The 27,508-nt window shown below is 51.6% G+C and overlaps 1 protein-coding gene across 2 annotated transcripts in view; it reads left to right on the top strand.

The window, feature by feature from the left end:
- Positions 1–24,945, top strand: part of LZTS1 (leucine zipper tumor suppressor 1) — a 66,060-nt gene extending 41,115 nt beyond the window's left edge. Inside the window, exons 2-5 of one of the 2 annotated variants that reach the window (XM_065947431.1) lie at positions 10,912–10,969; positions 15,152–15,629; positions 16,984–17,772; positions 21,191–24,945. In XM_065947431.1, the coding sequence (XP_065803503.1) occupies positions 15,285–15,629; positions 16,984–17,772; positions 21,191–21,844 (1,788 nt within the window). In that variant the 5' untranslated portion in view covers positions 10,912–10,969; positions 15,152–15,284 and the 3' untranslated portion in view covers positions 21,845–24,945. The remainder of the gene's footprint in view (positions 1–10,911; positions 10,970–15,151; positions 15,630–16,983; positions 17,773–21,190) is intronic. The other variant, XM_065947430.1, reaches the window with a different exon arrangement.
- The last annotated feature ends 2,563 nt before the right edge of the window (positions 24,946–27,508 follow it).

The following is a 27,508-nucleotide window of genomic DNA, read 5'->3' as shown; positions in this document are numbered from 1 at the left end:
CTGGAGGCTGAGAGGCAGATCTGGCGGCTGCCAGGTCCCCAGGACACCAGCCTGTCGCCAAAGGGAGATAGCAGGAGATGGAGGGGGGTGGGAGGTGGAAGTGGAGGGGGTGCTGTAGTCCTTCCCTTGATTCGCCCTTTTAACTTAAAGATACAGGAGGATCTAGTTCTAGCATCTTTCCATACTGCTTTATAATTCCACAAGCACTTGGTTTAAATTCATCCTGTGTGTACTGTTTTTACTGTGGTCAAGCATTTTCATAAATGTGGTTTCATTTAATCCTGACGGTTGCTCTGTGAGGTGTGGGAATCAGCTGTGCTCATCTAACAGAAGGAAATAGAGATGCTGAAATGTTCACTCTTCTGCCAGGTGACAAAACAGACCCATCACTCTGTGATTCTCTGTTGAGGGCCTTACACAATAATGCAAGTAGAACAGGCTCCAGGGATGGGATCTGATAAATGTATATTTATCATATATTATCATGTGTGGGGTTCTCTCCTGTGAGAGGGGCAGGCAAGTCATAGCAGATGAGGCCAGGCAGTGCCCTGGTTGCTGGTGTCCAAGAGCTAGGGAAGGGGTGGGGGGTGTGGAGTGCAGAACCAGGACTAGAGCTCCGAGTACCTGATTTCTCAGCAAGCGTCTGTCCATTATGGAGCCCCCCACAACGCGTGGCATGTCTGCAGGCTGTGAGGCTGCCTTCACCACGTGAACCGAGGAGCAGGAAGGAAGAATATAAGGAAAGGACAATGCCAGAAACGGGGTGACCTGACAGCCCAGACAGCATCTTCTGCCAGGGGGTCTGGAGGGTAGGGAGGGGGACAGCATCTTAGCTTGTGCATAGGTGCTGTTGCTGCTGCTGCTAAGTCACGTCAGTCGTGTCCGACTCTGTGCGACCCCATAGACGGCAGCCCACCAGGCTCCCCCGTCCCTGGGATTCTCCAGGCAAGAACAATGGAGTGGGTTACCATTTCCTTCTCCAATGCATGAAAGTGAAAAGCGAAAGGGAAGTCGCTCAGTCGTGTCCAACTCTTAGCGACCCCATGGACTGCAGCCCACCAGGCTCCTCCGTCCACGGGATTTTCCAGGTGAGAATACTGGAGTGGGCTGCCATTGCCTTCTCTGGTGCAAAGGTGCTAAGTCACTTCAATTATGTCTGACTCTTTGTAATGCTATAGACTGTAGTCCTCCAGGCTCCTCTGTCTATGGGATTCTCCAGGCAAAACTACTGGAGTGGATTGCCTTGTCCTCTTCAGGGGATCTTTCCCACCAAGGGATGGAACCCACATCTCTTATGCCTCCTGCATTGATAAGTGGGTTCTTTACCACTAGCGCCAGCTGGGAAGCCCATATAGCTCAGTACCTACAGCCTGGGGGAGTGAAACAATAGACATTTACTTCTGTAGTTCTGGACGCTGGAACGTCCCAGATTAAGGCATTGGCAGATTCTGTCTCTGGTGAGACCTCTCTGCTTAGCTTATAGATGGCTTTTTTTTTTTCTTTAGATGGTTGACTTTTTACTGTGTCCTCACATTGGGTGTGGTTGGGGACAAGGGAGTAGGAAAGAGACAAAAAACAGGTACACTCTGATCTTTTCTTATAAGGGCACTAATCCCATCATAAGGACCCCACCCACATGTTCATCTAAAACTAATTACCTCCCAACACCGTCACTTTTGGCTTCGTGGGACACAGACATTCATAAGGGCTTCCCAGGTGGCATTAGTGGTAAAGAACCCACCTGCCAATGCAAGAGATGCAAGAGACCCAGGTTTGATCCCTGGGTCAGGAAGATCCCCTGGAGAAGGAAATGGCAACCCACTCCTGTATTCTTGCTTGGAAAATCCCATGGACAGAGGAGCCTGGTGGGCAGCAGTCCATGGAGTCACAAAGAATTGGACATAACTGAAGCGACTTAGCATGCATGCACACAAGCATTCACAGCAGACAATTATCTCACTCCTATATAAGAGAAAAAATTAAAAATTTATCATATGCTGGAGTCAGAGAGCTGGCTTTAATCCAGCAAACTCCTGCTAGTTTGTCTTGCATCTTTAGTTAAACTGGTGCTACCTTTCAAACTCTCTTGAAGTGTCTCTGTCTTATCTTTCAACTCAGCCGTTGAAAACAAATACTCTGCTTTTTCTTGGGTTGGCCAAAAAGTTCATACTGCAAAAGAACCTGAATGAACTTTTGGGCAACCCAGTATTTCTGTTTTGGCCCCAGGTTTGAATAGAACTGGGAGGTCAAGGAGAGGGTAAATTTCCTTCTTCCCAAGGTGAACTGTTGACTCCAATGAAATCCAAGAGATGGAAGTTTGGGTTGAAACCAGGGTTGGATTCTAGTTTTGTAGGCTTGGCTTCCTAGTCTTCTAGTTTTGTAGACTTGGCATACATACAGTCTGCATGTATGGGACCCCAGCTGAAGTCACCTATCCTCCCCGCTGAGCTTGGTCAGTAAAGCCTGAGCTCTCTGTGAGCTGATTTCATTAAAAAATATGTATTGTGTTCTCAGCACTGTTCACCATACCATGTGAGATACAAGGAAGCTTTGGGGTGCCATCCCAGCCTTAAAAAAGTTTAAGGACCCTTTGCTTCTGAAAAACTCAGTAATGCAAGAGCTGTCTGCAGGCTGTGCAGGCTGAGTGCCAAGTGAGCTGAGATGCAGCTCTGAGCCCAGAGTGGGGGGCTTCCTATGGTCAGTGGGGCTTCTCACAGTAGAGAGAAAAGAGCCAGGTCTGGAAACCAAGTCTTCCTTTCAAAGGAAGCTGAGGTTGGGACTTCCCTGGTGGTCCAGGGGTGAAGCCTCCATGCTCCTAATGCAGAGTACATGTGTTCGATCCCTGGTTGGGGAACTAAGATCCCACATGCTGCATGTTGCAGCCTTAAAAAAATTAAATAAATAAAAAAGAAAAGGAAGCTAAGGTTTCACAACCACATTCAAGTTCTTTGTGAGAAGACTTGTTCCCTCCTTCTCAACACCCAGGCTTGCACATGGTTTACCCTGAGGACCATGTGGATGAATAATAGTGAGTGTGAAGTTTGCTAAGTCCCACAGATGGAACTGAACATAAGAACGCAAAGGTGTGGTTCCCAAGATTAGCAATTGTCCTAGGCTGGTGATGCAGGCAGAGCTCCAGTCCCAGCCCAGCAGCCACCAGCTATTCCAGCTATTCCTGGAGGCCAGCCAGCCCTACCACCCAGGGCTGGGGCCCACGCAGAGCCTGCAGCAGCTTCCTCTGCCTTCTCCGGCACCAAACCCACAGGCTGAGCATCTCTGAATGGAGCATGCCGCCCGCCCACAGGACAGAATCTCATTTGTATCAGGCAGCCTTACACACACACACACACACACACACACACACACAGACACACACACACTCACTCCATACCTCCTCCTTACACACGTGGCCCGCATGAAGCAGGAACTGCCCACCCCTCATCTGGAAAATGGATTCCAGTTGGTCCTGTGCTCTGGATAGAATGGAAAGGATGTTAGTCTCAGGTCCGGAAGTTGTGACGTGACCTTCTCTGCTCTGGGACTTCCATGTCACCTCTGGGCGGTGAAGGAATTGGAGTAAAGGTCCCACGTGGCTCCAGAGTCTGGGATTTGACTAGGGAAGATGCCACCCTTGGCCTCCAGGCTGCCTCGGAGTGAGGAAGAGCAGCCTCGTCACCTGCAGCGGAGGACCTGTCTGTCTGGCCAAGGCTCCTCCGGCGCCTCCTTCCCGCCTCTGCTGTGCTGGTGACACTCTCTTGTTAGTAACAGCGGCTGTGCCCTCCCCAACCCCAGGGTAATACTCCACGTGTGATTTGGAGGCCTCCTCCCAGCTCCTCCCACTCTCTGATGTTTTGGCCCTTAAGGGTCTCAGATGCTTCCTCTCCTCCAGGATTTCAACTTAAGGGGGTGGGGAGTGGCTTTAAAAACTAAACAGCTTCCAAGACTCAGAGAAAAATGAACCTTAGAAACATTCCCACACATGTGGAGAAGTAATCACCTAACAGAGGGTTCTTGTAATGAAATGCGAACATCTGAGCAGGGACTGGTGAAGGACATGTGAGGATCACTGCCCCCACAGGCAAGGTTAGAGCAGGTTGCCATGCCCTTCTCCAGGGGATCTTCCTGACCCAGAGATCGAACCCGGCTCTCCTGCATTGCAGGCAGATTCTTTACTGTCTGAGCCACCTAGAAACCCAAAGGAAACATGCAAATGGATCCCGAGTATAAAGCATTGAATAAAGCAAGCAAAGTTGCAGAGTGATACACACAACAGGATATGATTTCTTTTGGCTTCGCTAGGCACTTGGGCTTCAGTAATTGTAGAGCACCAATTTAATTGCTCCGTGACGTGTGGGGTCTTAGTTCCGCCACCAGGGATTGAACTCTCACTCCCCGCATTGGAAGGCAGACTCTTAACCACTGGACCACCAGCTGAGTCCCAGGATACCATTTCTATAAAGTAAAAATCAAAGCAGTACATAGACTATTCTCATATGTGAAGAATGCATTTAATGATAAACAAATGTACCCACAGAAGTCATGATAAGGATTTCCCCTGGGGCGGGAGAGATGGGGCAGGAAAAAGGAGCAGGGAAGGGGGATTTCCACTTGCAGATGCTTTATTTCCGAAACAGATATGACAACACTTTAACAGTTGTCACCTCTGCATGAGTTACTTAGGTGATTTTTATAGGATTTTGATATTTTAAAAATCAATTAAAATTAGAATTGAATAGAAGAAAGCTTTAATAATGGCCCCATCAGGAACTGGGGTAAGCTTTGGTGAAAATCTTGCCCAAGGGAGCTTTATTCACCCCCTGGTAGGTAGATAGGTAGCTGCCCACTCCAACTAGCCTTTTACCTTACGACTCCCTTTGAAGTAGGTCTGAGATATGTCCAAGTCATGGGATCCTGAGTGTAGGAGGTGGAGGGCGGCACTGAGGCGGCACACAATTCTTTTAGTTCACTTCCTCCCCTGCTTCTGAAGAGAAGCAGGGAGTCATTAGTTAAGTCAGTGATCTAAGGCAAGTTATTCATTCTGGTGGCTCAGGTGGTAAAGAATCTGCCTGCAATGCAGGAAACCTGAGTTCAATCCCTGGGTCAGGAAGATCCCCTGGAGAAGGGCATGGCAATCCACTCCCGTATTTTTTCCTAGAGAATTCCATGGACAGAGGAGTTTGGAGAGCTATAGTCCACGGGGTCGCAAAGAGTCGGACACCACTTAGCGACTGCCCCTTTACCTGGGACTCCAAAGCTCATGTTTGATCCCCCAGAGCAGGATGCATCGAGGGGTGTTTGGGGTCAAGGAATTCTAAGACATGATAGTCAAAATGTTGGAGTGGGGTGGGGGGGGGTGGGAGGTGACATTTTTGTGAGGAGGGTGTGGATAGCTCTCAGGAGATCTTAGGAGATTAAATTCTCAGGTCTCAGAGAAGAGCTGAGCTGAACCCAGCCCCTCGTGTTCTGTTTGGAAACTGAGCCCAGCTTTGCACCAGCTGAGGGGAGGACTGTTACATCTTGCAGCCCAGTCTCTGTCTACACCCCAGTTCATGGGTGCTGTGGGAGGCCAGCCCTCATGCTGAGACTTCTGCGTCCAGACCAGGGTCTGGACTGGGGTGCAGCCCCATGGTGCTTCTCAGATAAACCCTACGGTGCAATAGAATCTCTCAGAGAACTGTCCTGGATCACAGTGAGAAATCACACAGTAACCAGCGTTGGTGATTTTTCTGGTATATGCTAAGCTCTCACTTCCTTTCATGATAAAGCCCTGTGACAGAGAAAATGTGGTTACTTCCATTTTACAAGTGAGAAAACAGAGGCACAGAGCTTAAACCACTTACTCAAAGTCACACCGCAAAAGCGGCAGACCTGAGGCTCTAAATCTCGTTTTCTTTCTGTTCCTCTAAATCCAGGTTTCTCAACCTCGGTACTACTGAGGGTTCAGGTCAGATAATTCTTTGTCCCGGGAGTTGCCAGATGCCCTTGGCACCCTTGGTCGTGACAGTCAAAGAAGTCTTGTCTTCAGATATTGCCAGGTCACCACCCTGGAGACCCCTCTGCTCTAAACCCCTAAGCCCATTCCTGCATCAGAGCCTAGGGACCATTCTACCAAAACCTTCATCAGCCTGGCTCTTCCTAAAGACCATCTTCTCCAAGATCTTCCCCGGACTCTGCAACTAAAGTAGAAAACACACACACACAACTGACACTTTCATCTCTGGCTTTTCTTTTTTTCCTTCTATGCATTTTCTCCTCTCCTTCCTTCCTCACCCTCTTTCACCTGCACTTTGCGTAGTACTTGACCCTTGTCAGATGAGGAAGAAATATTTGTTGAATTAGTGACCCAGCGAACCTCTACCCAGCAACCCCATCAGCTCAGCCCACAGGTGAGATTACTTGCTCACTGAGGACATACCCCATGGAGTGTGCTCTGGGGTGGGCACCCGCCCCCTCTCCATTGATGCTGGAGGAGAATTCCTCAGGGTTCAGCGAGGGCTCCCCCTGGTCCAGCAGCAGCAGCACAGCCCCGTGGGTGCCTGGGCGGAGGCAGCTGGTGGGAGAGTGCTGAGAAGGACACAGAGATGCCCCGTAGCCTTGCCTGGGTGCTGATGGGGAGAGGATAAAGGAAGAAGTCAGGGAATGACCTGGACTGAGAAAGAGGGAGGCATGAGAAGGAGCAGGGTGGCTGGAGGCTAGCATCCTGATCTTGTAGGTGGCCTCTCCAGACAAAGAGGGCAGACAGGAGGGCAGCTGTGTATCCTCACTTTACCCAGGCAGGAAGTCTGGGTTTGGTGTGGACAAAAATCTACATAGTCAAGGCTATGGTTTTTCCTGAGTCATTTACAGATGTGAGAGTTGGAGCATAAAGAAGGTTGATAGCCGAAGAGTCGATGCTTTTGAACTATGGTCCTGGAGAAGGCTTGAGAGTTCCTTGGATAGCAGGGAGATCAAACCAGTCAATCCTAAAGGAAATCAATCCTGAATATTTATTAGAAGGACTGAAGCTCCAATACTTTGGCCACCTGATGTGAAGAATAGACTCTTTGGGAAAAAACCCTGATGCTGAGAAAGACTGAAGGCAGGAGGAGAAGGGGTGACAGAATGAGATGGTTGGAGGGCATCACTGACTCAATGGACATGAGTTTGAGCAAAGTCTGGGACACAGTGAAGGACAGGGAAGTCTGGCGTGCTGTAGTCCATGGGGTCGCAAAGAGTCCACACGACACAGTGACTGAACAACCACAAAGGCCATAGCTGCTTCTCCCCTTGGTGTGAGATGAGGGGGAGGTGGTAATATGCCTCACCTTCCTGAGTCCTGACAGACCCCTTTTCATGTTTGTGTCTCCAGCTCCATATTCCAGAAAGGGAGGAATGTGTCACCCTGGCGAGAGCCCTGGTTGAAAGAACACAAGACGGATGGGGAGGGAGCAGCTGCCGTGGGAGTAGCAGCAGCTCAAAGTCCAGGGCTTCCAGGCCTCCGTGGTCCTCCCGTTGGGCAGCAACCATCCTCGGTGGGGAAGGTCACGTGGCAGGGTGGGGAGGCACTGGCACTCCTAGAGGCAGGTCCCCTCAGTTCGCTGGGGCCAGATTCGGAGAAGTGTATCCTAGGGGCTCCTTTCTCTTTCCTCTCTTAAAGTCTAATGCTTGCTGGATCTCTTTTGTAACATCCATGGAGATCTCAGAGCTCACATAACTGAGCCCAGGCTGAGGAGCTGTGGCTCTTTCATCTTTTCCTCTCCAGTCCTTCTTGCCTCTTCCTTTCCCCTCTGCAGTCTCCAAGATCTCTGTGGTTGCTCACTTTCATCTCACATCCCACACTCTCGGCCAGTGGGGATTTCTTTCCCAGGAAGAAAAGTGTGCCCTTCCCCTTGCCTGCCTGAGGGCAGAGACAAGGAGTCTGGTAGGGGGTGGGTGGGAAGACCCAAGATTTGGGAACTAGGATGGACCACGGCCAGGTTTTCTGTGATGCTCTCTCCAAGTTGAAAACCGAACAAGTCTAGACATTTAAAGGTAATTAGGTTAGCTTCAAATATATCTGGGGAGGAATCTCAAACTTCAAAGCTCTTCTGTGTGTTAAGACCTGGGGAATGGTGAGCAGAGGCTCCAGGGCTAAGGGACAGAAATGCTCTCAGGATCAGAGCCAGCATCCTTCCCCCACTCCACACCTTTGCTCCCAGCACCATTTGTCGTCTCCCTCTCAGTTCCCTGGGGCCCAGCACACTGCTTGCCCTTCGCACATCCTCCAGGCCGCCGTTCCCATCAGTGAAGGAGCTCACCTATACCTAAAACCTTGTCTTCTGCCCAGTTGGGAAATGAAGCTATGGCTGGAGGCCACGAGCTTAATTTCCCCTCCTGACTTCCTTTCTGTCAACCCTTGAAACTGACCTGCCTTTCAGGATAGGACCCCCTAATAATCTCTGGGGGCTTTCCAGGTGGCGCAGTGCTAAAGAATCCACCTGCAACACAGGAGCTGCTGGAGATGCAGGTTCGATCCCTTGGTTGGGAAGATCTCTGGAATAGGAAATGGCAACCCACTCCAGTATTCTTGCCTAGAAAATCCCATGAACAGAGGAGCCTGGCAGTTTATAGTCCACGGGGTCACAGAGAGTCAGCCATGACTGAGCGACTAGGCACCCTATCTCTGAGCCTCTACCTATCGTCCTCAGCAATGTGCTGTCTCGTGAAGATCATATAATTTGAGTCTGGGTCCAAACCCCACCTTGGTCACTGGCCAGTTGAATGACATCTAGCCCCTCTGAGTTTTGCTTCATTTTCACCCTAGGAGTCTAGAGACAAAGTCTCTGCTCTCATAGAGCTGAAATTCTGGTGGTTATTATTTTAAGTTATCAGCAGATTTTTATAGGTTAGCAGCAATGACTGACTTACACAGGGAACCCAACTCAATATTATATAACAACCTAAATGGGGAAAGAATTTGAAAAAGAATAGATGCATGTATATGTATAACTGAATCACTTTACTATACACTTGAAACTAACACAATATTGTTAATCAGTTATACTCCAATATATAATACAAAGCTTTGTTTTAAAAGATTTTGTTGTTCAGTGTCCAATTCTTTGAGATCCCACGGACTTCAGCATGCCAGGCTTCTCTGTGTTTCACCATCTCCCAGAGCTTACTCAAACTCATGTCCATTGAGTCAGTGATGCCATCCAACCATCTAATCCTGTGCCACCCCCTTCTCCTCCTAACTTCAATCTTTCCAAGCATCAGGGTCTTTTCCAATGAGTCAGCTCTTTGCATCAGGTGGCAAAAATGCTGGAGCTTCGGCTTCAGCATCAGTCCTTCCAGTGAATACTCAAGGTTGGTTTCTTTAGAATTGACTGATTAAATCAAGTGTTGTGGAGTAAATAAACAGATTGGTTCTAACAGAGAGGAATGGGGGAAATATATTTTTCCATGAGTAACTAGGAAAGCCGTGGAGGTGATATTTGAATTGAAAACTAAAGTGTGAGAAAGGGAAATGTGTGTGAGGAGGAAGAGCTGAGGCAGAGGGTTGTTAGCAGAGGCAACAGCAGGCATTAAAGCTCCTCGATAAGAAGAGGTTTGGCGTGTTCTACCAGCAGAAGAAAACAGTGTGGCCATCATTGAGGTGAGGAGACTGGAGTGGTGGACAAATCAGGAACTGCCAAGCCCGCTGAACTCGTGAGGAACCTGCTTCACTCTGCAAGCAATGGGAAGCCTTGCAAGGATTTCACCTGTGAACGGGAGGACTGTGACACTCCAGATGCTTACGATGAGCAGATGGGGAAAAGATAAATTTGGAGGCTGTCTCAGGGTCCAAGTGAAAGGAGATGGCAGTGCAGCAGGAGAGCTGCAAACAGATTCTTTTTTTTTTTAAGCTTTATTGAAGTATAGTTGATTTACAATGTTAATTTCTGCTGTAGAGCAAAATGATTCGGTTATCTGTATTTATTTTCTTCTTCATTTTCTTTTCCGTTATGGTTTATCACAGGTTATTGAATATAGCTCCCTGTGCTATCCAGTGGAACTTGTTGTTTATCCATCCTATACGCACAAGTTTGAATCTGCTAATCCCGAACTCCCAATCTATCCTTCCCTCACTCTGTCTTGGCAACTGCAAGTCTGTTCTGTATGTCTGTGAATCTGTTTCTGTTTGTAGATACGTTCATTTGTGTCATATTTTAGATTCCACACATAAGTGGTATTCATATGGCATTTGTCTTTCTCTGTCTGGCTTACTTCATTTAGTATGATCATCTCTAGGTTCATCCATTACTGCAAATGGCATTATTTCATCCCTTTTTAGGGCTGAGTAATATTCTATCGTATATATGTACCCCCTCTTTATCCATTCCTATCTGCTGATGGACATCTAGGTTGCTTCCATGCCCTGGCTATTGTAAATAGCGCCGCCGTGAACACCGGGGTGCACGTATCCTTTCGAATTACGGCTTTCTTCAGATAGACATCCTATAGCAGGATTGCTGGATCATATGGCAACTCTATTTCTCATTTTTTGAGGAACCTCCATGCTGTTTTCCATAGAGTTGCACCAGTTTACGTTCCCATCAGCAGTATAAGGTTCCCTTTTCTCCACACCTGCTCTAGCATTTGTTATTTGTAGACTTTTTAATGATGGTCCTTTTAAGCGGTGTGAGGTGGTACCTCATTGTAGTTTTCATTTGCATTTCTCTGATTATTAGCAATGATGAGCATCATTTTGTGTGCCTGTCAGCCATCTGTATGTCTTCTTTGGAAAAATGTCTATTTAGATCTTCTGCCCATTCTTCAATTAAGTTTGTTCACGTTTTATTATTGAATTGCATGAGCTGCAAACAGATTCATTTCACATGTCTTCCTGGTACTATAGTTCTGTTCCAGCTATTACACACTTCTAGAAGGCACCCTAATTCTCTCTTTCAGGTGATCACGGACTCCCTGGACAGCACCTACCATGTCTGAGGCATTGCACTTGACTTCTGTGAGTTTGCTTCATCCCCGTACTGAGCCTGTGAAATCCTGATTATTTCCATTTTGTGGCAAAGAAACCTCAGAGAGGTTAATTTTCAAATCCCAGTCTCTCTGATGCCATAGCCTATGGTATTACCTCTACAACACTGTCCATGCAGATGTTCACAAATGTGTAACTGGATGAGCAAAAAGTAAGTCACCAGTTGTCCAACCGGTAGCACATGCAGAGTGCACAAGAGTCTTTTGGCCAAAAATAGCTTCCCGATGTATGGACAGCAGTAAAATATTGCCTCATAGGCCCCTGGGGCCTCAACTAAGCAAGAGACGGATAACCCGGGGCTTGAGAAACACATTTTGTCATTGTCAACTGTTAAATTAGCAGAGGAACTTCATGCGCCTAAGTAGTGCTGTCAGGGAATGGGATGCAGGAAACTTGCATTTGGAGAGGAGAGAACTAGTTCTGGAAGATGAGATGTGGCCAGTGGAGATAACACAGGGCTGCTGAATGCCTGGAGAGAAAAATAATGATGATATATCATAGATACCAGTGAAAATACCTCCTGTTCATTGAGTGCCTACTATATACCAGGCTTTAAATAAATGTATCAGACCTATTAGCTTCTGGTAAGATCCAATAAACTGCTCATAATGGCCCCACGAGGTATCATCACGTTTCCCTGATTCTAAGAGACCATCAATTTAATAAAAGCTTTTCATAGAAATGCATATATTACACTTACGGAACGCTGTTTTGTTGTGTGGTGCTCTTATGATTGGAATGTCAGTCAGTTCAGTCGCTCAGTCTGTCCCACTCTTTGCAACCCCATGAATCGCAGCACGCCAGGCCTCCCTGTCCATCACCAACTCCCAGAGTTTACCCAAACTCATGTCCGTCGAGTCGGTGATGCCATCCAACCATCTCATCCTCTGTCGTCTGCTTCTCCTCCTGCCCCCAATTCCTCCCAGGAATGTAGGATGTATTTATTCATATCATAGCTACTTTATTCTTCAAGATGACAATGCATGTTTGAACCTGAGCCTTCATCTTCAGGGTCTGAAGAGTCTTCTGGTTCCCTCAGCTGTGCCCATAATACACCCTTATCACCCACCTGGGATGTCTTCTGCCCCTTTCAGTTGACAGGGTAATTTAGAGCAGAATAAAGAATGCAGGGTTCCCTCTGCATTTCCTATTTTATTAAACTTGCCATGTCCCTCCCCTCCCACAGCTTCTTAATTGAATCATCTGTCTTTTGACTGACTGAGAAATACTCCTTCTCAATGCATGACAATCACACAGCATTTCCAAGCTCTGAAAATCAGGTGACCCAGGCTTGAGCAATTCACCTTATAGGGTGCCTGCATTGCCTTCTAGTGCATTCCTCTGTCTGATGACCAGCAAGGCCGTTGCTATTGTTTTCAACATTGATGATAAGATGCAGTCCTATTACTTAAAAAAAAAAAAAAAAATTTAAGTGTATCTTAGCATTGGTTTGTGACAGTGAAGGTAAAGATGTAAGAGAGTTTAACCTCCCACATCATGGCTAGCAGGGAGCATAACTGGGAACCCAAACCAAGTTGGCCAAGTTGCTAGTCATTGTTCAAGGGTGCAGCTGTCTCTCCCCTCTTCTTGTGAGCCCTCTCCAGTCAGGCCGTTCTTCACCCCATTCCACCCAAAACCACTCTTGTCAAGGTCACTTGTGCCTCCACACAGCCAAATCCACTGGCCAATTCTTAGTTGCCACCTTAGTTCAGCGTCACTTGACACCATCTTCATCCTTACCTTTCACGGGTCTCCTGCATGTCTGTCAGAGACTTCTTAGTGTCTCTTCCTCATCCCCACTCATCTTCCTGGCCTCTGTGAACCAGTCGTCACCTTTCTCTTGCCTTCTTGCCCTTGCATTTTCATCTAGCCTCAGAACTAGCTCTGAGACTATGAACAACTCATACAAGGAAATCTGCAGCTTGCCCTGCTCCACACCCATTCTGCTGCCTCCTCTCCATCACTGCTTGGATGTCTAACGGGCTTTGCAATCTTAATGTCTTAAACCAAAGTCCTGTTTCCACCCCCACTTCATCCTAAACTGGTTCCTTTTGTGGTCTTTTGCATCTCAATAAATGGCAACTTACTTCTTCTGGATACTTGGATAAAAAACATTGAAGTCATCCTAGATTCCACTCTTTCCCTCCCTGCTTTCAATCTTTTAACTAGTACCATCAGCTCGACTTTAAAGTTACATCTAAAATTGAATCCAGGGCTTCCCTGCTTGCTCAGTGGTAAAGAATCTGCTTGCCAGTGCAAGAGACATGGGTTCAGTTCCTGGTCTGGAAAGATCCCACATGCAGCAGAGCAACTGAGCCTATGTGCCACAAATATTGAGCCTGTGCGCTGGAGCCCGGGAGCTGCAGCTACTGAAGCCTGTGCACCCCAGAGCCCACGCTCTGCAACGAGAGGAGCCACTGCAATGGGAAGCCCGTGCACCACAACTAGAGAATAGCCTCCTCTCTCCACCACTAGAGAAAAGCCCACGAAGTAGTGAAGACCCAGCACAGTCAAGAATAAATAAATAAAAATAAATAAAATTGAAAAAAAATTGAATCCACAGCTACCACCCTAGCCTAGCCATGTTAGTCATTCACCAGCTATAACAGGCCCAACTTCCACCCAAGCTCTTCAGTGGCTCTTCCACACAGCAGCCAGAGTGGCCCTCCACAACGCAAGTCAGACCAAGTTGTCAGCTGCTTAAAGCCATCTGGGGGCTTCCTGTCTCAGACTGTAGCCGAAACCCTTATGGCCAATCGGGCTCTCAGTTGCCTGGCCCCCACCTGCTCTCTGACGTCTGCGTCCTCCAAACCTCCACTGCTAACTACCCTCCAGCCAGACTGGCCTCCTTGCTGGTCTCACAAATGCCCAACACATTCCACTCAGGGACTCAGGGCTTTGCACTTGGGGCTACCCCTGAGCTTCCTCTTTCTCCCCACAGGTCTCCACATAGCTTTCTCCCTCATTTTCTTGGGGTCTCTTCAAATGACACCAAACAGAGAGGCTTCCTTCGCATTCCCTGCATAAAGCAGCCACCTCCCCTTCCTGGTGGCTCAGACGGCAAAGCGTCTGTCTGCAGTGCGGTAGACCTGGGTTCGATTCCTGGGCCGGGAAGATCCCCTGGAGAAGGGAATGGCTACCCATTCCAGTATTCTTGCCTGGAAAATTCTATGGACAGAGAAGACTTGTGGGCTGTAGTCCGTGGGGTCACAAGGAGTCTGACTGAGCAGCTAGCACAAGAACAGAATTCCATCCCATTCCCTTGGCTTTATCTCCCCTGTAGCACACAGATCGCTTGAGGTCACACACGTTGATCTGTTTATGGCCAGTCCACTCTACACTACACACAAGCCCCATGAGTGCAGGGACTGTAACTGTTCCAGTCACCCCTGCATCCCAGTGCTGAGAAGAGAGCCATCTCAAAGAAGAGGTGGTGCATATATACAATGGAATGTTACTCAGCCATTAAAAAGAATGAAATAAGGCCATTTGCAGCAACATGGATGAACGTAGAGAGTGTCACACTGAGGGAAGTAAGTCAGACAGGGAAGGAGAAATATCATGGCATCCCTTTTATGTGGAATCTAGAATGATACAAACGAGCTGACTTAAAAAACACAAAAAGACTAACAGACTTAGAAAACAAACTCACAGTTGCTGGGGGGAAGGAATAGTTAAGGACTTTTGGAAGGTCACATATGCACTGCTATATTTAAAACCAATAACCAACAGAAACCTTTGTATACCACGTGGAGCTCTGCTCAGGGTTATGTGCCAGCCTGCCTGGGAGGCGGGTTTGAAGGAGAATGGACACATGCATGTGTATGGCTGAGTCCCTTTGTTGTTCACCTGAAACTATCACCGCCTTGTTAATCAGCTATACCCCAATACAAAATGGTTTCGGTGTTAAAGAAAAAAAATGTAAAAAAAGAAAAAGAAGAGGGCCATCCCATAGTAGGCTTCTAGCAGATGTTTGCTGAATTAGAGGACAAAGGAAGCATGAGAGGGGAGCCCACTGAGACAGAGACAGGGCTGAGCCTCTGTTAGGGGAAACACGCATTTCTCTGCTGCCCAGGTCTCGAGGTTGGTCACCAGTGGGGACGTGCCATGACCACCCCATCCAGGCTGACTTCTGCTTATGTCTCCTTCCAGGTCTTGGCTCCCCCAGGCTGTGTGAGGCTTCTGCTATGACTGCAGTCTCTTCTCGGAGCCAGGACTGCCGCTCGCCGCCCCGGCCACGCCAGGTCCCTGCTCTGCGCCAGCTGTCCCCGGCGCCTGTGTCACCATGGGCAGCGTCAGCAGCCTCATCTCCGGCCACGGCTTCCACAGCAAGCACTGCCGGGCCTCGCAGTACAAGCTGCGCAAGTCTTCCCACCTCAAGAAACTCAACCGCTATTCGGACGGGCTGCTGAGGTTTGGCTTCTCCCAGGACTCGGGGCATGGCAAGTCCAGCTCCAAAATGGGCAAGAGCGAAGACTTCTTCTACATCAAGGTCAGCCAGAAGGCCCGGGGCTCCCACCGCCCTGATTACACAGCACTGTCCAGTGGGGACCTAGGGGGCCAGGCAGGGGTGGACTTCGACCCGTCCACCCCACCGAAGCTCATGCCCTTCTCCAATCAGCTGGAGATGGTAAGTGGACAGGTCTCTGGTGTGGGTGGCTGGGTTGGAAAGGCAGGAAAGAGGCCTGGGGCTGAGAGCGGTGGTGGTGAAGGTCTTAAATGCTTACATCACTGAGAACGCTTACATTACTGCGTGATGCAGAGAGGGCAGGAGTACTCAGCCACACCCGAGAGCAAGATTGGACAAAGGAATAAACATATTGATCAGCCTCATAATGCAAAAGTCCTGGGTGAGCTTTTAGCACAGAGCAATCAGAGAATGCAAGCCTTTCTGAACTCTGCTGGACTGTAACTCAGGATAGCCAAGGCAGGACCAAGAGCAGTGTTTTCAAGTGCATGGGAATGGGGAGGGGCTCGCTTACCAGCAGGTGGAAAGCCCACCTGCAGAGATCTGGCAGGCTCTCTTGTTAGGACTCACGGAGGTGGGCTTTCTCCTCCTCCGCTGCTCTGGTGGGACAGCAGCTCTCACTCAAACCAGCCCCAAAGCATCTTTGGTGGGATAAGAGCTATGAGTTTGTTAGTTAGTTTTTCGCCATGCTGTGTGGCTTGCAGGATCTTAGTTCCCTGACCAGGAATGGAACTCGCACCCCCTGAAGTGGATGAAAGGAGTCTTAACTACTGGACCACCAGGGAAGTCCTTTGGGTTTGTTATCATCACCAATCTAGCAAGGATGAGGGCAGAGAGTCCCAGGAGCTCAGAAATCCAGCCCTCGTCCCACTTTTAAGTTCTCATGGGTCCTGCCAGTCGAGGCTAGAAGCATTGTTCCTATCAGCACCCTGGCCTCACCTGGGAGGATGAATCTATGCATTGATATGCTAGGACATGGCCTACATGTTGGATAGAGTTTTAAGCTTTTCAAAGTAAAGAGCTTGTAAACTTTGAAGTCCTCTAATAATGAAAATGATGGCTTTAGGGAAAAGATTGTTATTTCAAGCAGTTCTCTCAACCATTGGGGGAGGCCACGGCCACAGTTCCAGCTGCTGGTCAACTGGAAGCAATGGGGAAGAAGCAGGGATGAACTTCCCTGAGGACTGTGTGTCCAGCATCCTTACCTGCAGCACACGGAGCCCCAGAACCCTGGCATGGGGGTCTCAGCCGGTGAACCTAAAAGGGCTGTCGTCTTGGAGAAACTGGTGACAGACTGGTTGGCAGTTCACAAAACAAAGGGCCTGATGATCTTTAAGGATAGGCATGGAAAATTCCTCCTCCTTGAGGGAGATTCACCACCTTTGGCCCCTTCAGAGTAACAGGTGAGGTCACCTGCAGCCCGCGACCAGGAAGGTGCCATGTAGCTGGCATGCATACCTGACTCAGGGCTCAATGCAGGGAGACACAGGGTAAGTATGGCTGTTTTCCTCCCCAGGGTTCCGAGAAGGGTGCCGTGAGACCCACGGCCTTCAAGCCAGTGCTGCCACGGTCAGGCGCCATCCTCCACTCATCCCCTGAGAGCACTGGCCACCAGCTGCATCCCGTGCCTCTGGACAAGCCCAAGGAGCAGGAGCTGAAGCCCAGCCTGTGCTCTGGGGCACTGTCCGACTCCGGCCGGAACTCCATGTCCAGCCTGCCCACCCACAGTACCAGCAGCAGCTACCAGCTGGACCCGCTGGTCACTCCGGTGGGGCCCGCCAGCCGGTTTGGGGGCTCAGCCCACAACATCACACAGGGCATTGTCCTCCAGGACAGCAACATGATGAGCCTGAAGGCCCTGTCTTTCTCTGACGGGGGCAGCAAGCTGGCCCACGCAAGCAAGGACAAGGGCTCTGTGCGCTCCCCTATCTCCACGGACCAGTGCACCATCCAGGAGCTGGAGAAGCAGCTGCTGGGGAGGGAGGGCGAGCTGCAGAGGCTGCACCGCAGCTTCGAGGAGAAGGAGCTGGCCGCCAGCCAGCCTTACGAGGAGCGGCCGCGGCGTGGCAAGGACGAGCTGGAGGGGCTGGAGGCCAAGGGCAAGCTGAAGATGGCCGCGCAGAAGAGCCAGCGCGCCCAGCAGGTCCTGCATCTCCAGGTGCTCCAGCTCCAGCAGGAGAAACGGCAGCTCCGGCAGGAACTCGAGAGCCTCATGAAGGAGCAGGATCTGCTGGAGACCAAACTCAGGTCTTACGAGAAGGAGAAGACCAGCTTTGCCCCCGCACTGGAGGAGACGCAGTGGGAGGTGAGGATGAGGGCATGGGCAGGGGGGTGGGCAGGGGTTCAGTGCCTGCATTCCCCACCACTTTCTCCAGGTCTCCTCCAGGCTCTAGGCAACAGGGAGAAGTGTGAAGTCGCTCAGTCATGTCCGACTCTTTGCACTCCCATGGACTGTAGCCCGCCAGGCTTCTCTGTCCGTGGGGATTCTCCAGGCAAGAATACTGGAGCAGGTTGCCATGCCCTCCTCCAGGGGATCGTCACAACCCAGGGATCGAACCCAGGCCTCCTGCATTGCCGGCAGATTCTTTACCATCTGAGCCACCAGGGAAACCCAAGAATACTGGAGTGGGTAGCCTATCCTTTCTCCAGGGAATCTTCCCAACCCAGGAATTGAACCGGGGTCTCCTGCATTGCAGGCAGATTCTTCACCAGCTGAGCTACCGTAGCACCAAGGGTGGGAACACAATTGCCCTGGAAAACTGGGCTGGAGTGCTGGCTTCCTGACCCAAAGAAAGGGCTCCCCAGGAAACCATGTTGGAGATTTTCTTTGTCTGGGCTTCTTCATCTCCCCAACCCCATGCCTCATGGCCAGAATTGAATTTACTAATTGAGTCATTGGCTGAGAAACGAACAAGAGAACCAAGTCCCAGCCAGACTGTCTGAGGGCCATCTCAGTGCATCTGCTCACAGAGGCTCTGCAGGACCGCAAACCATCCCTGGTTCATGATGGTCCCAAAGCCACAAGAGACCATAGCACCATTTGTGATGTTTTTTCTTCATCTTTTTGTGGTTGTTGTTTTCTTTATGAAAGGCTCTGTTTGTACTCTGAAAACGTCACAGTTCCAAAGCTGCAGGATTTTTTTTTTTAACTTTTTGGTTACAACATGGCATGTGGGGTCTTAGTTCCCTGACCAAGGATCGAACCCAAGCTCCCTGCATTGGGAGCATGGAGTCTCAACCAGTGGACCACCAGGGAAGTCCCTCGTCTGTGACTTTTGAGGAAAGGGACCCCACCCACTGGTGGGAGTGGTCACAGCTGTGCAGGTCTCAGGGACCGAGTTGGCCAGTCCTCAGAGAAGTGCAAGTGGAGCTTCTGTCTGGTGGGCTGAGATGGAAGAACAGAGCAGGAAGAAAGAGGACTCACATACACATGCGCATCCTCAGGCACACCTGGAAATACGGTGGCTGCACCTGGTCTCATTGGAGAACAGCCTAAGCCCCGCATCCTGCTCACTGTTCTCACCTGATGGGCCTCTAAAGTTGCTGCAGGGACCAGAAGAGGCTCGTGCATGGCATTCACCCCAGAGACTCCTGCCCTGGGAAGGGGCTGAGGGCTCACTGGGTCTGGTTAGACCAGCATCACCCCTAGGTGGGGGTGACACACCATCAGCCACACAGCCATCTGTCTGAACTGATCTCCTGTACTTACTCTGGAAATTAGAGCGACAGATGTTATCAAGGGGAGAGGAGAGAGATCCTTTCTGAGGAAGTGATGGACAGAGGCACTAGAGAGATGGGCAGGGAGTGTCACTTTCTGTCCGCCAGGTCTCCCAAAGAGGGAGGGACCTCAGCCATGGGACCAGTGCTTTTCTTCTTCTCATCACTGTTGGTTCAGGAGACCCTCTCCCAGCCATGGTTTCTCAGCCAGGACTTGGGAACACTTTGGCCCATCTCAGAACATAAGCCAACGCTAGCATTTTGCATCCATCCTTGCTTGTCTAATCCAGAACTGAGCTGGACATGGCTGTGACCTCACTCCCAGGGTGTCCAGAGTATTAGTAAAACAATAAATGAAGTAAATTTTCACAAAAACATAGACATATATTACAAACATATTTGTAATAACAATAATTCATAGAGTGTTTATTAATGCCAGGCCCCAGGTCCTCTCATTTAACCTTTACGATGGCCCTATGAAACTCAATTTAGGGTTAAGTACACTGAGGCATAGACAGCAATTATAATAGCAAAGAGCTCGTTAGATGATTTGCCAAAGTCACCATAGCAGGTATCAGAGCCAGGATCTGATCCTGAATTAGGCCCCAGAGTTCAGAGTTTTGTGTTCATAACGGCACTGTGCTAACGGATGCAGAATTGGCCGGGTCACTCTGGCAGAGCCAGGATTCAAAGCGAGGCCCCGTCCTCAGCCACGGCTCTGCTGCCCCCTCCACGCACAAGTCCAGGCTCACCCTCGGAAGGCTGTTTCAGCCCCAGCCAAGCTTGGTGGTGGGGCTGTGCACACTTCGGAGGTGGGGCATGAGAGCAAGGGGTGGTTCTACCTCAAGAAAAAAAAGAGGAAATATTAAAACTTCCAGTCTTGCTCAAAGAATCTGTTCTGTGGAGGCCCAGGCCCTGGCCTTCATTCTGGGCATCTTCCCTGCAGGCCAGCAGAAAATGCTCTTGTAACTCAGCCAGACAGACTGGCCCTGGACACATGACCCCAGTGGCCTGGACTCCACAGACACATGGGTCTGAGTCAGTGTCACTGGTATCATTAGTTTTCTTTGCTGCTCTTACCAACTGTTGATGGAGATCGGAGTAGAAATGGGGGGGGGCCCTGGGGAGAACAGTGGCTCATCATTTGGCAGATGCCAGCTGGGCATTGTTTCTGAGCCCAGTTGGTTGCTGGGGTGCAGTCATGATTGTGTGAATATTGTCTTTATCCCAAGAGGAAGGAGAAGAGAGTATGTGCAGGGGTGAGGCCAGAGGGTGAGAGAGTATACACAGATGATAGAAATTAGGCAGACCCAAAATTGACATCATTGATGTTAATGTAGATAGTGGAGCTACCAGCTGTGGGCAGATTAAACCACTGGCCCTTAATTTATACAGAACTATAAGTTTGGGTGGACTTCCCCAGTGGTTAAAAAAAAAAAAAAAATCTGCCTGCCAAAGTAGTAGACATAAGAGACACAGATTCGATCCCTGGGTGGGGAAGATCCCCTGGAGAAGGAAATGGCACTCCAGTATTCTTGCCTGGAGAATCCCATGGACAGAGGAGCCTGGTGGGCTACAAAAACAGTTCATGAGGTCTCAAAGCCATGACTTAGTGACTAAACAGCAGGGACATGGGTTTGGGTATGGACTGAGATTTAGACTCTGAATTGGGGGTGAGATAGGCTTGGGGACAGACCCAGCAAGATTCAGAATGAAAGGAGCCTCATAGAGGGGCTTGGCCTTCGTGGGTCACCCAGACCACCATGCTGGGACTCTTTCCAGGCACCCTGTAGGGACTGGGTGGGCCGTGCTGGGTGGCTTTCAGGAGCTTAGTTCCCGGATCAGGGATGGAAACCGCATCATCGGCAGTGAAAACCAGGAGTCCCAATCACTGGATCGCGTAGGATTAAGTGCTTTTAAGCAGTGAGGTGTGACCCCTGCCCACTACGTGCGGACTCTCACCCCTTGGCTCTCTCTTGTCCATGCCCTGCCCTGCCCCATGGCAGGTGTGCCAGAAGTCCGGCGAGATCTCCCTCCTGAAGCAGCAACTGAAGGAGTCCCAAACAGAGATCAACGCCAAGGCCAGCGAGATCCTCAACCTGAAGGCTCAGCTGAAGGACACGCGGGGCCGGCTGGAGAGTTTGGAGCTGAAGACGCAGGACTTGGAGAGCGCGCTGCGCACCAAGGGCCTGGAGCTGGAGGTGTGCGAAAACGAGCTGCAGCGCAAGAAGAACGAGGCGGAGCTGCTGCGGGAGAAGGTGAACCTGCTGGAGCAGGAGCTGCTGGAGCTGCGGGCCCAGGCCGTGCTGCAGCGGAGCAGGGACGCGGCCGCCCTGGGTCCAGCCCCCGCGGACGACGTGCCCGCCCTGCAGCGCGAGCTGGAGCGGCTGCGCGCAGAACTCCAGGAGGAGCGGCAGGGGCACGACCAGATGTCCTCCGGCTTCCAGCACGAGCGGCTGGTGTGGAAGGAGGAGAAGGAGAAAGTGATCCAGTACCAGAAGCAGCTGCAGCAGAGCTACCTGGCCATGTACCAGCGAAACCAGCGCCTGGAGAAGGCACTGCAGCAGCTGGCCCGCGGGGACGGGGCGGGGGAGCCCTTTGAGATCGACCTTGAAGGGGCTGACATCCCCTACGAGGACATCATCGCCACCGAGATCTGAGGGGCCTCCTGGGAGAGGGCTCGGGACCTGGCATTGGGAGGCAGGTGCTGAGTCATCAGTGGGGGCTCCCGCGCCCTGCTCCCCTGCTCAGGGCGAGGAGATTGGTTGTGGGGTGGGGGTGGGGTACGCTTGCGGCTACAGGGTCTCTCCTGGCCTTTCCCAAGATCCAGCGCTTAGCAACTCTGCAGCCGGCCAGACCTCCAGCTTTGCCAAGAGAGGAGTCCTGGGATCATCAAGATTTGGTTAAGGGCTTCCTAAAACTTGGTCTTTGTTCAAAATGCTTAGAGATTTTTGAACCCTCTAAGCATTTAGAGGGTTCCCTAAATGCTGTCCCAGAAAGGGTGGTGATTGACGGAAGCTCCCTTCCACCTCTTTTCCTACAACTTTTCTTGCCCCCCATCCCCGCTCCCGACACACTGGGATGCCCCTTGGGAACAGAACACAAGCATTTATGACCAGGAGCTTTGGAATCTGACCTGGTCATACCTGAGCTATTTCCCCCAGCCCTGGAGGGACAGGGGTTAGAGTGGGATGTGGAGAACCTGGCCGAACAGCAATCAGAGCTTCCCGGCACTGTTGGTCTCAGAAAGGGGGGGAAAGCTGGGGCCACCCCGGGGGTGTCAAGGCTCAGCAGACCAGAGGGGGTCTGAAGGAGAAGCTAGGTGGTGACAGCCAGACCCTCTAGCCCTGCTGACGACGTGAGCAGCCTCTGGGTGACTGGTGGCCTTTGATCTCTTCTTAAAGTCATAGCCCCAAGGCCCTGGGGTGGGTGCTGAGGAGGAAAGATTGAGGGCTTAGTGATGCAGGGAGTGTGTGACTCCAAGCTGTCCCCAGGGGACCCCCCAGATCTTTTCATCATGAGACCAGAGATAGGGATTTCTCCTCCTGTTCAAGTTGCTCAGCAGTTACCCTGTATTGGTTTTCATTCCTAAGAACCAAGTCTTTGCTTGAACTCAGATTAACCTGTGTCCATTGAGATGGCACAGGGTCAGCTGGGCTCGGTCTTCCCCCTTCACCTTCAGCTCCATCCTGCCGCCGGTCATGTCCCTTGTCACCTCCAGGGCCAAGTGCAGGCAGAGCCTTTACAGGTCGGGGTGGGGGGGCAAACTGCCAGTGTCCAAAGACAGTAAGAGGCTCAAACACAGCCTCTGAACGACCCTGGGGCCCCCGGCTGCACCCCTGCCACTTGCATTAGCCCCACCTGAGCCCTGTAGTCAAGGACCCCTGCAGAAGCCTGCAGAAGGCTGGCCTTCCCTTTCAAAGATGTGCGGAGAAAAGATTGTTTCTCAGTTGCTTGGTTCAGGGAATTTTCTTCTTCTTTTTCCTTTCTTGTCTTTTCAGACAGAAGCCAGATCTCACAGGCAGCCAGGCTGTTCCATGTTCTATTTTTGCCTCGAGCTGCAGCTGCTGTTCCTGGGACAGCCAGCCCCGGCTGGATTCCTGGGCTCACGCCCGCATGCTGAGGGGGGTTCACTGAACGTCTGAGTATGCAGCAGTCCCAGGCCATTGCTCCCCAGTTCTGTCCCCGACTGCAGACCCCTCCAGGCCCCAGGTGGTAGTGGGGAGCTGCTTCTCCTCCAGCCCCCCATCCTGCCAGAGTCCCTCCTTGAGCCTAGACTGAGAGCAGGGCCGCCTTCCTGGATGCTGGGTCTGCCTTCCATTCCCCAAGTTAGGCTGCGCTTGTCCTGCCTTCATGTGACAGAGGAGCCTTTCTGGAATTTCAAGCCATTACTCTTAGTCATAGGCTAGACTTAAGCCCGGAATCCACAGGCCCAGAGCCCCCTCTCTGCCTGGAGGCCAGTCCCCTCCACAGCACACAGGCAGATCACCCCCGTTCCCTAGGTCAAAGACTTCCCTCCCCTTGTCTCTTGTTGCTCCATCTCCACCAGCCTATGCCTTGTCTGAGTCCTTTCCTCCCAGAGACTGTCCTGCCAGACAGAAAAAGAGGCTGCTGCCCCCTCCTCAGGCTGGAGACCTCCCCTCCCAAAGGGCAGCCAAAAGCCCATTGCTCTGCCTTGAAGATTAAGCTGCAAAGAGGTGGGGGCTAAGCCCCAGGGGAGGGAACTCGGGGGTACAGCAGCTACCCCTCAGTGTGACAGCGCCCTGCACCCCGTCCCCATCTCTGCCCCAGGCCAACCCGTGGAGCCCTCCCTGGGTTGCGCCAGCCCGAGGCTCCAGGGCAGCCCAGTTGCCCCAGAATCCAAGTGTCCTGTAACACGGCGACCTCGCGCGGTGTGGTTTCCCCTCCCTTCCCTGTGCTAAAACCTCCGTGCTATTCCTGGACCTTGCCAAACCCAGCCTCTCTCCGGAAGGAGCCTCTGAGCAGCAGAGGCTGAGCAGAACTGGAGAAGTCGGCCACGCAAGCCTCGGAACAGGCGGCCTGGCCCGGGGCCAGCGGGAGCTCGCCGCCCCTTCCCCCGAGCGCGGCTGCTATCACGCATGCTCGCTGGATCAGAGCCTCGGCTCTGCTACCCGAAGGATGGTGAAGCGCTCTGCCGGGAGCAAGGAGTCAGCCACGCCGAGGGGGGCTCTGCCTCTGGGCTTTGGAGTGACCAGACTCTCATGCGGCGCCCACCCTGGATTTATCCTCTGGTCTCTGCGTTCGGATTAACCCTTGCTGGGCACAATCGGTCCCCATGAGCACCGAGTTCCATGGGGACTGCGTCGGGGTGGTGTTGGGGGGCATCTCTCCCCTGAGAAGCACCCGCCAAGCCTCTGCCCCTGCTCGCCTCCCGGCCTAGCCTGGGCCACTTCTTAGGAGAGAGAGATCTTAGGGGTAAGGCAGGCTGGGCGGTCAGAGCCGCAGCTGCCCCTGCCAGGAGGGCACGCGCCTACGTGTGCGCCTGTGTGCTTCCATGCTCTGCCTTGCTCATCTCTCTGTGGTCCCCCTTGCGCTTCCTCTTCAGCAAAGCGCGAACCCCGGCCCAGGCTCACTATGGATGGACTGGCATTTGGAAGACTATGTACAGAGTCATTTTTCTCTTGGTTGTGTCTTGTTTGGTTTGCTCTGCTTTTGACAGCTTTATTTTTGATGCCCCCTTTTGGCCATGTAAACTATTTCTGGTAATTTTATGTTTTTATTTATGAATAAAGAATGCCATTTCTCATGCCCTCCCAAGCTACCCTCTTTCCCCTGGATGTGGCATGGCAGCTCCCTGGAGCTCCCGCATTTGGAGTGCGAAAGGGGATTTCCCTTCCCACCAGTGGGGGAGGGAGGGATGCGGGGGTGGGGGGCGGTGGTTAGGGACAGCTTTGATAGGGGCTGTATTGGCTGGTAGGAAAGCAGGGGCCTTGGCATCAGGTAGACCTTCAGCTGGTCCCTGCCCCTCACCAACCCTGTGACCTTATCTGTGTGACCAGGTCTTGGGGAGAACCTGAGGAGGTGGAAAGGAAACCAAGGGCTGTGGTCCCCTGCAAAGGCAGAGGGTTTTCCAAAAGAGAGCCCCCTTCCCTCAGCCCCAGCCTCAGACCTCCCTGCCTCTTCCCTCCAGCCGCTTACCTCGCCAGCCAGCTCCTTGGCCTATTACATACGGCCTCATTGGCTGGAGACCAGGGTGGCTATTGTCGTCACCACCCCCGGGCCTCCCAGCTAGGAAGGTGCAGTCATCACGTGGCCATCTGTCCAGCCTTCTCCGTGCCAGCCTGCCTTGTTCACCCTGACAAGCAATCCCTACTGCTCTGGGGCCCAGATTTGAAACTCAAAGGGCTTTTCTACTCAGGTGGCAGGAGACAGAAGGGACTTATAAAGAGGGAATTAAAAATACGAGGCAGCCTGTGGAGCACCTGTTGGGTAGATGGCAGTGCCTCTGGGTGGGAAAGATCAGGGTCTCCGGGAAGGTGATGGGCAGGAGTGGGACATTAGAGGAGTGGAGAGGAGAGGGAAGACAAGCAATGCAGCCCAGGGTGGCCTTCCCATAGCTGTGGTCTCCCTGCCTGTCTGCACAGGTGACAGGCCAGTGAGGCCAGCGAGGCAGATGGGGATGTGCAGAGGGCAGGTGGGGGCAGCGGTCGTACCCTCCCAAACAAGCTACCCTCCTTCCCCTGTCTGTGTCATGGCAGCTCCCTGGAGCTCCTGCATTTGAAGTAAGAAAGGTGATGCCCCTTCCTACCAGTGTAGGGGTGGGTTGTGGGGGGTGAGCTATCAAAGTGCAAAGAAGATCAGGCAGCTGGCCAAGCCTGGACAGGAGCCCACATCTAAATCCAGAACCCCAGTATTGGGGCAAAGATGTCATGTCAGGCCTGGGTGACCCTTCCCCTTCTCCGGGACCTGGCCCAAGGCTGGCAGGCCGCTGCATTGGTGATGCCCATGGGAATATGCCCCCACTGATGACCCTGCCCTCTCCCCTCTAGTCCAGGCAGACCCTGGGACTCACTTAAGTTAATCCAAGTCAGCAGAAGTGATGCTCCACCAGTTCCGGCGTAGCTTGGCAGCTTCCACTTTTACGTATACTCTTGGGGCCCACAAGCTGCCGTATGAGAAACCCTTCAAGTCTGCTGGGAGACCCCGTGGAGCAAGAGAGGTCCTGTTGTCCTGCGAGTGACCAGGATCCAGCTAACCTCCATGAAGCTGAGGCTCATTTCCCCCATTCAGCCCTTCTAGAATCTTTACCAGAGCACATGGAATGGCGCTGTTTTTAAGCCTCTTAGTAAAACCCGGGGTGATTTACCATGTGGTGCAGAAAAGGGTGGGCTTCCCTAGTGGTTCAGACGATAAAGAATTCACCTGCAATACAGGAGATGTAGCTTCGATCCTTGGGTTGGGAAGACCCCCTGGAGGAGGGCGTGGCTACCCACTCCAGTATTCTTGCCTGGGAAATCCCATGGAGAGAGGACCCTGGCGGTCTACAGTCCATGGAGTCGCAAAGAGTAGGACGCGACTAAGAAAATAACACTTTCACTTCACAGAAAAGGGTAACCCAAACACCTTGTGGCCATCCCCTTACTTACCACCGCAACACACCTCTTTCCATCCATAGGGCTTATGTGCGCGCTCACTCGTGTCTGAGACTGCCACCCTTTGGACTGTAGCCTGCCAGCCTCCTTTGTCCATGGGATTTTCCAGGCAAGAATACTGGAGTGAGTTGCCATACTCTCCTACAAGAGATCTTCCCGACCCAGGAACTGAACCTGCATCTCCTGCATTTCCTATATATATTGCAGGCTGATTCTTTAGCACTGAGCCATCTGGGAAGCCCAAAGGGCTACCAGAAAAGCCGGGTATCTGGAAAGGGACGGGGCTGTGGGAAACCGCTTCAGCTGCAGGAAACACAGCCAAGTGAGCAGTCAAGGGCAAAGGCTTTCCCCCACCCCACTTGCTCTGGAGTGCTGTCAAGGCTCTAAGCCTTCCTTGAGCACCACCACCCCCCCCCCACACACCTCAAACCTCCTTATTATTTTAGGGAAAAAATAGAACAAAGGGGGAACGATATATATAGCTTCTCGGAGTTTCTCACAGAGCCATAGACAGACTGTGTGCCGAGCCCATCAGGAGGGAGGCAGCCCAGCGATGGTCTTGGCAGCCCCCGCAGCAGGTGCTTTCTGAGCTATATGAGGAAGGTCATGCTGCCCTAAATTTCTCCCCGGCCCAGGCTTCTTGAGGCCTGAAATACCAGCGTTGCGTTTATCCACGTGTGCACGTGTGTATCCGCTGTGCTGTGCGGTTCT

The sequence above is a fragment of the Muntiacus reevesi genome, chromosome 10, assembly GCF_963930625.1.
Source record: "Muntiacus reevesi chromosome 10, mMunRee1.1, whole genome shotgun sequence".
Taxonomy (NCBI): Eukaryota; Metazoa; Chordata; class Mammalia; order Artiodactyla; family Cervidae; genus Muntiacus; species Muntiacus reevesi.
This window is presented reverse-complemented; position numbering and strand designations above follow the sequence as displayed.